The sequence below is a fragment of the Salvelinus namaycush genome, chromosome 34 (assembly GCF_016432855.1).
Source record: "Salvelinus namaycush isolate Seneca chromosome 34, SaNama_1.0, whole genome shotgun sequence".
Lineage (NCBI taxonomy): Eukaryota > Metazoa > Chordata > Actinopteri > Salmoniformes > Salmonidae > Salvelinus > Salvelinus namaycush.
This window is the reverse complement of record NC_052340.1, coordinates 3617154-3628253: the sequence shown is the minus strand read 5'-3', so window position 1 is coordinate 3628253 and position 11100 is coordinate 3617154. Positions and strand designations below refer to the sequence as shown.

The following is an 11100-nucleotide window of genomic DNA, read 5'->3' as shown; positions in this document are numbered from 1 at the left end:
AAGCATTGGGGTCAACATGGGCCAGCATCGCTGTGGAACGCTTTCGACACATTGTAGAGTCAATACCCCGACGAATTGAGGCTGTTCTGAGGGCAAAAGGGGGGTGCAACTCAATATTAGAAAGGTATTCCTACTGTTTTGTACACTGTGTATATCATGTCTTGCTACAATTCTGTCTATTTGCTAACAGATGCAGAATTGGAGGAAATGAAGCTTGTAATTGACAAATCAAAGACAAAATGTGATGAAGATAAAACTTTTTAAAGATGAGTCATTTTAGACATAAGAATCTTGTATAATTTCACCTTGCAACCAAATAAATAATGCCAGCATCAGAGAAACATTATCGAGTGCAACACGACTTGCCATCGACCAGGAAGGGAGCTGGCTAAAGCTGTGTTATTGATGTCATAAGTCATTGTCTAACTGACCGTTCCGATCCCACGGTTTCCTGTGACAACATAATGGGAACGTTGTTCCTTCACCAGTCATCCCACGGGGCAAGAAATGTAGAAAAGAAGCTGCACTGTCCAGCCGTATGCATAAACGTGTCCTTATGAGAGGAGGTTCTTGTCGTCATTTTTATTAGCTGCGCCATATTGAGATGTTTCCCCAACATTGGCACAAACGTGCAAGAGTCATTTAGGGTCACAGTAGGTACCTGGACACTTCGGAGGCATCATATCCAAACTATAGGAAATGTCCCCTATAGAGTTATTGAGAGAAAATAGCTCCTGTCGCAAAAAAAGGTTTTGGTCTCAATTTCAACCTTCCCCATGTAAGGCATCAAACTACTATCATCTCACGACAGGATGCAGCCCAATGGTTTTGGGATGAACTGATGTCCAAATTAAATAAGGGAGTACAAGAAAAACATTGGTTTGTTTGGGGGGGGGGGAGTCTGACCACACGGCTAGTGTACTGCTAAGTCTCCTCATCCCAGAGACAGAGCTGTTTGTGTGGGACATAGTAGGTGAAGTGGTAGCCTTTGCTGCAGCTTTTGATGCCACACTTGTAGGGGCTGCCTTTGCCTGTGGTGTCGCGGTTGCGGCAGTACTTGAGCAGGCAGGGGTACCACTCCAGCCGCAGGCTGAAGCTGCAGGAGCAGGGCTGCCACACGTCTCTCGTAGAGCGGCATGACAGCAGGACCGGGACCACGTCCACCGTCTGGGGCAGGGTCTCAAACACGGAGCCCTCCACTCCTACAGGTGCAGCAAGGAACATATTTGTGAGTCAATGCTCTAATAAGGTAGCCTGGTCCCAGTTCTGTTTGTGCGGTCTTGACAACTCCCACTGTGACAATGACCATAGGATTTGGCAAGACGACACAAACCAATATGGAACCAGGCTAGTAATAAGGAACTTTGTCATGCAAGAATGCTGTTATCTCTATTCACTCACAGATGGTTCACCATGCACTGTACTATGACCTTCATGCAACATTGTTTACAGTACTGTAGTGTACATTATATTAAGTCCAGTGTCTAGGCATAGATAAAGGAATAAGTTAGTCCTAAATATAAACTAAAAGCATTGTATTTGGGAAAAATCATTCACTAAACCTCAACTAAAACTTGTAATAAATAACGTGGAAATTGAGCAAGTTGGCTCAAAGTGGAGGAGAGATGGACTTCATCACTGCTTGTATTCATAAGAGGTATTGACATGTTGAATGCGCCGAGCTGTGTGTTTGAACTACAGGCGCATAGCTCGGACACCCATGCATACCCCACAAGACATGCCACAAGAGGTCTCTTCACGGTCCTCAAGTCCAGGACAGACTATGGAAGGCGCACAGTACTACATAGAGCCATGACTACATGGAACTCTATTCCACATCAAGTAACTCATGCAAGCAGTAAAATTTGATTACAATAAAACACCTTATGGAACAGAGGGAACTGCGAAGCAACACAAACATAGGCACACACACACATTTTGTGCTGTATATATGTGGTAGTGGTGGAGTAGGGGCCTGAGGGCACACAGTCTGAATATATTGTAATGTTTTTAAAATTGTATAAACTGCCTTAAATTTTGGAAGAGTAGCTACTACCTTGGCAGCAGCTAATGGGGGTCCATAATAAATAAAGATAAACTAGACCCAGGGCTATTTTCAGTCTCGCAATACAACTATCACGAAACGTAATTGTTTAAAGTTGAGCCAAGTATACACTCATATAGAAAAAGAGCTTTAGGAGCAAAACAGACTTTCAGGGAGAGTGTAATCTTTGTTTACATTGTCAAAGACTAATAGTGTTATTGAAGTGGAACTGGGCTAGTTTGGTATGGTAGTGTACATATAGAGCTAAAATGTATTGGATTCATTTACATTAGAGCGAGTATGTGATTAAGGATGGGCAACACCATTCCTAGAGGTCATAGTGTGGTGGCTTTTATTCCAGCTCATCATACTTCAGAGAGAGAGAGAGGGTGGGGGCTGACCTCTCCAAATGAAAAAGAGAAGCTGGGAGGACAAAAATGAAAAGGTGAAATGTATCTTTTATTCTACGTCCGCACAATGGTGGACAAATGTGTATCGTGTCTTGAGAAAGGCCACTAGGACAAAACATTGACTGAAAGATACAGATCACCAGTTGTGGAAAAAGTGCACAATTGCCATACTTGAGTAAAAGTAAAGATACCTTATAGAATATGACTCAAGTGAAAGTCGCCCAGTAAAATACTACTTGAGGAAAAGCCTAAAAGTATTTAGTTTTAAATATACACAAGTATCAAAAGTAAAAATCATTTCAAATTGCTTATAATAAGCATACCAGCCGGCACCATTTTCTTGTTTTTTTAAATTTATTTTTACGGATAGCCAGGGGCACTCTCCAACACTCAGACATCATTTACAAACAAAGCATTTGTGTTTAGTGAGTCCGCCAGATCAGAGGCAGTAGGGATTACCAGGGATGTTCTCTTGATAAGTACATGAATTGGACAATTTTCCTGTCCTGCTAAGCATTCAAAATGTAACGAGTAATTTTGGGTCTTAGGGAAAATATATGGAGTAAAAAGTACATTATTTTCTTCAGGAATGAAGTACAAGATGTCAAAAATATAAATTGTAATGTACAGATACCCCAAAAAAACGACTTAAGTAGTACCTTAAAATATTTTTACTTTAGACCACTGCAGATCACCTTTCAGTTTTGTCCCCCAGCCTCTCATTTTCCATTTGTATTAATTCCCTTTGGGATGACATTATCTGTGACACGCTGTGCCCACATTCATTCTATTGACCTCTCTCCAGCCAATGTTGGACGTCCCTCTCCCGGGTGTAGATGGCCTCCCGGGCCTCGCTGCACATGTTGTAGATGTGGCTGCTGAGCTGCCACGCCTGGCTCAGGTTCAGCGCCACGTTCATGGTCAGCTGGTCGTGGCCCCGCCTCTCCTCTGCCATGCGGATGGCGTGAGGGTTTTTCTGATGGACAGCAGGACAAAGTCAGTCATGTCGCCAAGGTCACTTTACCAAATGGGATAATGCTCATTCACTTCCCCCACTCCGAGCAAGGACACTCACTGGCCTTATTTGTTACTTGTTATTCCCTGTATCTTTCCTTTGGCTTTATCACTGATCCGACACAGCAAGAATAGGTGAACGCAACATAGTGGAACTACAAAGGAAGCTCTTGCTAGCAAGTATCATGTTGTGTTAGATCAGTGATTACCCGAAGGAGAGGAAGAAAGAAAGGATAAATGTAACATTCAAACAAGGCCATTCAGTAAGCGAATATCCCTGTACTACTAGTGCATATGTAACGGAGGAGGTTTGGAACCACTCTCGTGTGAATACTTCTGTTAGCTCCCTGAGATAATGCCTTGGCTTTACCTCAGCGACTAACAGTCTTGAAGCACCAGAGTTCGAACCCCGGTCGGTGACACATACCTGTCTGAGTCGGGCCATGGACTCGCTGGGGATGAACTCGTTGTGGTTGAGGCGCGAGATGAAGCACAGGGCCTGGTACTGACTCTGGCCCCTCTCCAGCTCCCCAAGGATGAGCGCCCGGAAAATCTTCACATCCTGAAGCGGAAAGAGGGAAGGAGACAGATTGTGAGGCAGCATGACTGCAACTGCATAGGATCTGGGTCGTGTTCATTATGCACCAAATGGAAAAGAATGTTGAACAGCGAGGGACTTCCTAGACTTGTCCAATAAGAAAGATTTAAATTTGCCATTTAAAAAAAATGTTTTTCTAGGGTGTGCCATACTGTTTTGGACCAGTATAGTAGGCTTGAAACAAGTTTGGAATGCACATGAATCAACTGAATACTTCATTCTGCATCTACATTAGAATGAGAGATTTGGAGAAGAAAAAAAAAATCGAACATTTACAGTCTCCTTTCACTAGAACTGCTTATTTGCACAGTCAAATCGGTGCCCAAAGAGTTAAAACTAAACCAACACCCATAACTTCAAAAGAAGAATCATTTAGTTACACTTTATGTTGACAAAACAGAAAGATGTTGGAAGGTTTTAGCATGACTTTGTTGCTGTTGGCAACCGAACAAGAGATCTGGCTGGGCCCCAAGGCCATAAAGAGCAGCTCTAGCCGAGGACAGCAAAGCCACAGACCTGTCTCCCCCATTCATCAGCTCTCCCTTCCCTGACATCCTCTTGGCTCTTTCTCACACACACACACCCCCCACACTCCTCAGCTTTTCACACACACATCCCAAGCAGACAGCCCGCAGAGGAGAACCAACTTTAAGGCTTTTACTCCCGGGGAATAAGGAGGAACTCTCGGACAACTCAGATAAACAAGCTAGATCTACAGCCGCCTCCAACCCCCGTTTTGTTTGCCCTCTCAAGCTCTTTCGTCTCACTCTCCTGTTTGGGAAACTGTACTTTAGAGCACACACACACACATCTATTTGGTCTCCAGAGATACTCGTAATTCATTCACCGCCTTGTATGGGAAATCTGGTAGTTGGTAGAACATGTTGCATGTAAACGCCAGGTTCATGGGTTCGAGTCCCACTGGAGCCACCCAAACGAAAGGTGTATGTACACACGACTGTTAGTTACTTTGCATAAAAGGCTCTGCTATATGGCATATATTATCGAGCTCAACCGGAGACAAACAAGCAGCTGATAATGACTCGGACATTCCTCCAGTTATTATAAGTCAGTGATGTTGTCGTTGCTTAGCTGATCTGTGTGTTGGAATAGCAAAGCACATAATTGAAGTATAAATCGGAGCCAGACATGAAGGAATCATGGCATAAGGGAACGAGAATTTAAGAAAACACAGAAGGGGAGGTAGCTATATATCTTATATAAGTAGTGGCAGTATAGGACCTCCCAGTCAGTAGAAAAATGGCGCAGCGGCACTGGGTGGGAAGATGAGAGCTGTGTGTGTGTGGCATTCCTGTCAGATAGCGAGAGGGGGTTGGGGGGGTGGACTGCTCCAGGCACACTCGGGGTAATTTCAGGAAAGCTCTAACAGCACTGCTCCTTTCCTTTAAAACCACCTCCGACCTCAGCCACCGTCAGAGGGGAGAAGCCCAGGCAGAGAGCAGCAGATGGGGTAGTACAACGGGAGGACATGGTGATGTAGCCAAAGCTTCATGTCGTCATGCCAGGTGTTAAGACTGAGTGACATCTGTATATTACATTTAACATCCTGCTCTAAACTATGTTGGAGACCTATGTGAATTTCAAAAGGCAAAAACTGAGAAGTGGGTTTTTTTGTATATATTTTTGTTGTTGTTAAAATAAGAGCTAAAAAACATTTTATGTATGGGATTTTTGGGATACTTTCACTAACCCAGTAAATGGGTATAATTTATTCAAATAAGTAAGATGACACCCTCTGTTCTATAAATACAACCGCACGAGAAGGACCATGCTTTTTGTTTGTTTGAAGTTGTCCTAACTTCTGGCTGCAACAGAAGCTCTGTGCCAAGTCACACTAGGTTGGCACCCTCCCAGTCCTAAGTACCACAGCTACACCGCGTGATCGAGGAAAAGAACGACATTAGGTTACAGGATAAAAGTGAGATATAATGTGCAACCAATGATGGGCCGTGTCAGAAAATGGTAGTACACCTGCTCAAATAATGACAGACTGTAAATAAGCCATGTCAAGAGCAAGGAACCATGCAAGGGAATATTCAAGCCTAAGCGATCAAAAGATAGATCCTACTTAAAAATCTGCCAAGTGGGTTGGTATTGTTCAAAATAAAATAAAAAAACGCATTATGCTAATTTCTTTATGGGAAAAGCAAATGTCTTTAGCAGCAGATGGTGACAGAGTATTACTGATGTAATAAAACCAGTAACTGGGTTCCTGTGTAAAAAAAGAAAAGAAAAAAAGGGGCAATCCGTGATTTGTACACTACATGACAAAAAGTATGTGAACAGCTGCTCGTCGAACATCTCATTACAAAATCATGGGCATTAATATGAAGTTGGTCGCCCCTTAGCTGCTATAACAGCCTTCACTCTTCTGGGAAGGCTTTCCACTAGAAGTTGGAAAATTGCTGCGGGACTTGCTTCCATTCAGTCACCAGAGCATTAGTGAGGTCGGGCACTGACGTTGGGAGATTAGGCATGGCTCGCAGTTTGGATTTCTTTTTTTTTGAAAACTCTGTTTATTAAGTTTTACACACACACACAGACAAGACAAAGCAATATAAATAATATACTCAACTAGAAAAAATACAAATAATACATATAAAAAAAATAACTTTAAAGATACCATACTTTAGACAAGTTAAACACACCAGGCAGAAGGCTACAAAAGGTTAAAGGGCAATCTATAGTATAGGGACAGAGCAAACACCTCACCATTGTTCCTGTAAACAGTCAAGGGATGGGGTGGAGAAATGCAAACACTCACAGACAGTCAAGGCCACAGACCGACCATCCACTGGACCAAAAATAAAAAGTTACAATGCTTTAAAATAAAAAATGAATAATAATAATAATTTTATGTAGGCGTGAACAGAATTAAAAAATAAAAATAACTGGGAAAAACAAGCTCACACCTTAGTCTCTGCCCGGGCAGGATGAACAAGGCATCCACAGGTCACAATCAATAAGCACATCAACCTTAATGCCCCCCACCCCCACCCCAGAAAAAAACACAGAGAAATGCTCATCCAACCCCTAAGTCACAGGGGGGTCAAATACAGACTTATTTTGGTTTTAATAGGAATGCCATCAGAGGATGGACTGTTTAAAGTAAGACCGGAATGGAGCCCAAGCCTCATTAAACAGTTTGGGGTTCCCACGTGAATTGAATTTAATTTTTTCTAGTTTCAGAGAGCACAACACATCTCACCCAATATTTATAAGATGGGGGAGCTGCCATCTTCCAGTTCTGTAGTATTAGCCGTCTAGCTAAAAGAGTTGTATAAGCAACAGTGTCCGACTGGATTCTTGACAGGGGGGTACCTATGGGCAGTACTCCAAAAAGGGCTGTAAGGGGAGAGGGATCTATAACAGTGTTATATATATCAGAGAAACATTTAAATATTAATTCCCAGAAACCTGACAGTTTATGACAGCCCCAGAACATATGCAACAGTGTGGCTGGTTCAATTTTACATCTGACACAGGTAGGATCAAAATCAGAGAATATTCTTCCAAGTCTGGCCCCAGACCAGTGGATACGGTGAACCACCTTGAATTGAATGAGGCTGTGTCTAGTGCTAAAAGAGGACGAATGCACCCTGCGCAGCACAGATTCCCAGGTGTCTTCCCCAAGTTCCTCCCCCAAATCCTTTTCCCATCGAGTCTTTAAAGGCACCAAAGAAGGGTTCTGTAAGTCATGAATGATTGCATATACATCTGAAATTGCACCCCTAGGAAGCTTGTTCAGCTCCAGGGTGCTCTCTATAGCTGTATTCGCAGGCCTATGGGGAAATTCAGGTGTGTTAGCTCTGACAAAGTTCCTAGTCTGGAGATAGCGGAAAAAGTGGGATTGGGGGAGGTTGAACCTTTCCTGTAGCTGAGCAAAAGAGGCAAATGTATCATCAAAGAATAATTGGGCTAGTGAGGAGAGGCCTAGTGAGTGCCAGATGCCAAAAGCCCCATCATTCAAAGATGGAGGAAATAAAATGTTCTGATTGATTGGGCCTGATAGAGAAAAGCCTCGGAGGCCAAAGGCTAAACAGAACTGATTCCAAATTTTAAGAGACTGCTTTACAATTGGGTTGACACACCTTTTGCCTAGGGACACTGGGAGAGACGAGCACAACACAGAAGAAAGTGCAGCAGGTTTACACGATTCAGACTCCATCTGGACCCAGATTGGTCTAGGGCCAGTAGGATCAGTCTGCAGCCAGTACAGAAGGGCTCTGAAATTTGCAGCCCAATAGTATGTCTGAAAATTTGGTAGAGCTAAACCCCCCAATGACTTAGGCTTCTGTAAATGTTTTCTACCAATCCGTGGTACCTTGCCATCCCAAATAAAATGCATGAATGTTTGATCCAGTGAAATAAAAAAAGATTTTGGAATAAAAATGGGTAAACATTGAAATAAATATAGAAATTTGGGCAACACACTCATTTTAATGACATTAATCCTTCCGATAAGAGAAAGAGGTAGCGCATTCCAAAAAGTAAAAGATTGTTTCAAACTGTCTGCTAGAGCAACCAAGTTTTCCTGAAACAGATTTGAATATTTCCTTGTCACTTTAACTCCCAAGTAGGTGAGTTGATCCCGGACAATCCTAAACTGAGAACTTGTAAAAGAGCACTTTAAAGCAGCCTTGTTTACAGGAAAAAGCTCACTCTTGCCTAGATTCAGCTTGTACCCTGAGATTGATCCAAACCTTTTAAGAACAGATAAGGCGCGTGGCAATGAGGTGTCAGGGTTAGAGATAAACAAAAGGAGGTCATCCGCATATAGCGAGACTTTCTGCTCTGAGCCCGTCCTGCTTATTCCTTGAATGGCATCATTAGAGCGTAGTGCAATGGCGAGAGGTTCGATTGCCAAAGCAAACAACAAGGGGGAGAGTGGACAGCCCTGTCTGGATCCGCGGTGCAAGGGAAAATAGTCAGAGGACAAGTTGTTAGTCCGTACCGAAGCCGTGGGGGAAAAATAAAGAATCTTTATCCACGCAATGAATTTGGGGCCAAAGCCAAATCTATAAAGGGTAGCTGTTAGGTAATCCCACTCAACGCGGTCAAACGCTTTTTCTGCATCAAGTGAGACCACCACCTCTGGGTCCTCCGACGCTGGGGAGTACAGTATATTCATAAGGCGCCTAATATTGAAAAACAAATGCCTATTTCTCACAAAGCCAGTCTGGTCAGAGTGTATTACTTGATGCAGCGAGCCTTCCATACGGATGGCTAAAAGCTTGGCTAGGATTTTGTAATCACAGTTTAAAAGCGAGATTGGGCGATAGGATCCACATTCCAGGGGGTCTTTGTTTTTCTTTAATAGTAATGAAATTGAAGCCTGATAAAGACTAGGCGGTAGCTTTGAGGTATTAAGGCACTCTGCAAATAGTCGAGACAAGAATGGGCAAAGCAGACCAGAAAACGTCCTGTAAAATTCGGTTGGAAAACCATCCGGACCCGGTGATTTACCACTTTTCATTGCGGACACTGCTGTTGCAATCTCCTCAGGTGTAAATTCTTCTTCTAGACAGTCATGGGTGTCTGTATCAATTGAAGGCATATTCAGGCCATTAAAGAAGGAATCAATCAGCAAAGGGTCTTGAGGGGATTCAGAGGTGTATAGCGCAGAGTAAAATTGTTTGAATTGATCATTGATCTCTTTATGTATAACTGTGGTGGCACCAGACGGGGTCCTTATTTGTGGGATTAAACGTGAGGCCTCAGATTTACGGATCTGATGTGCAAGGAGTTTACTGGCCTTGTCGCCTTGTTCATACACTCTGTACCGAGCTCGCAAGAGTAACTGTTCAGCTTGCCTGGTAGAAAGCTCATCAAATTCAGATTGGAGTAGTTGGCGCTCTTTATGCAGATCAGAGGAAGGAACCGTAGCATACTTCTCATCCAATGTGGCTATGGATTCGCTCAGGTCCCGAAGTCGCTGAGAGCGAACTCTGTTTTGGTTGGCTGTATAAGAAATAATTTGGCCACGTAGGTATGCTTTGAGAGACTCCCATATGGTAGAGCAGGACATACCTGGTGTTGAATTAGTTTCTAGGAATAAGGTGATTTCAGAAGAAATGAAATTGACAAACTCCTTATCTGAGAGTAAAATGGGGTTAAGACGCCATTGATAACACATAGGAGGTCGCTGGGGAAACTCTAGTTCAAGCACTAATGGTGAATGGTCAGAAATAACAATACTCTCGTAAGTACACTGCCGAAGGTTAGGCAGAAGTTTTTTGTCCAAAAAGAAGTAATCAATCCGGGAGTATGTTTGATGAACATGAGAATAAAAGGAATACTGTCTATCTGTAGGATGTAGGAAACGCCAGGCCTCAAACATGGCATATTTCTGAAGAAACGCTTGAATAAGTAGGGCACATTTAGATGGGCCTGTAGTTGTTCGTGAGGACTTGTCAAGAACTGGGGACATTTTGCAGTTGAAATCCCCCCCTAAAATCAACAAATGAGAATCTAAATTGGGTATAGCAGACGAAAAGGAAGAAATTAAACTTGTGTCATCCCAATTGGGAGCATAAACACTAGCCAAAACAAGAGGGGTAGAAAACAGTTTACCGGTTACTATGACGTATCGTCCCTTAGGATCAGCGATAACCTCAGAAGCTACAAAGGGAGTGGCTTTATCAACCAAAATGGCAGCCCCTCTTGATTTACTATGAAAGTTAGAGTGGAACACTTGACCAACCCAGTCCCTACGCATCCTAAAGTGCTCACCAGTCCTCAAGTGAGTCTCTTGTAGAAATGCAACATTTGCATTCAAACCCTTTAAGTGTGTCAACACCCTCTTACGCTTCACTGGGTTATTAACCCCTTTGGTGTTCCACGAAATGTACTTGATCGCATTGTTTCGGCCCCTCTGGGCATTCCCGTTATACAACCCTGTCATTAGAGCATAGAATGGAAAAGCAATGAGCGCCCAAAAACCCCAGAATAACTTGTCTCAGAGTAATAATGTACGGTGGTAGATGTTTGGAAAAAGTACAGAAAAAAAAACA

The 11100-nt window shown here is 43.0% G+C and overlaps 1 protein-coding gene across 1 annotated transcript in view; it reads right to left on the bottom strand.

Moving 5' to 3' along the window:
• Positions 1–242: 242 nt before the first annotated feature.
• The window catches only part of LOC120028967 (out at first protein homolog), a 37904-nt gene continuing 27046 nt past the window's right edge, over positions 243–11100 (bottom strand). The window contains exons 2-4 of the mRNA XM_038974252.1: positions 3896–4030; positions 3250–3430; positions 243–1202 (exon numbers count right to left, since the gene is read on the bottom strand). Of these exons, the coding sequence (XP_038830180.1) occupies positions 925–1202; positions 3250–3430; positions 3896–4030 (594 nt within the window). The 3' untranslated portion in view covers positions 243–924. The remainder of the gene's footprint in view (positions 1203–3249; positions 3431–3895; positions 4031–11100) is intronic.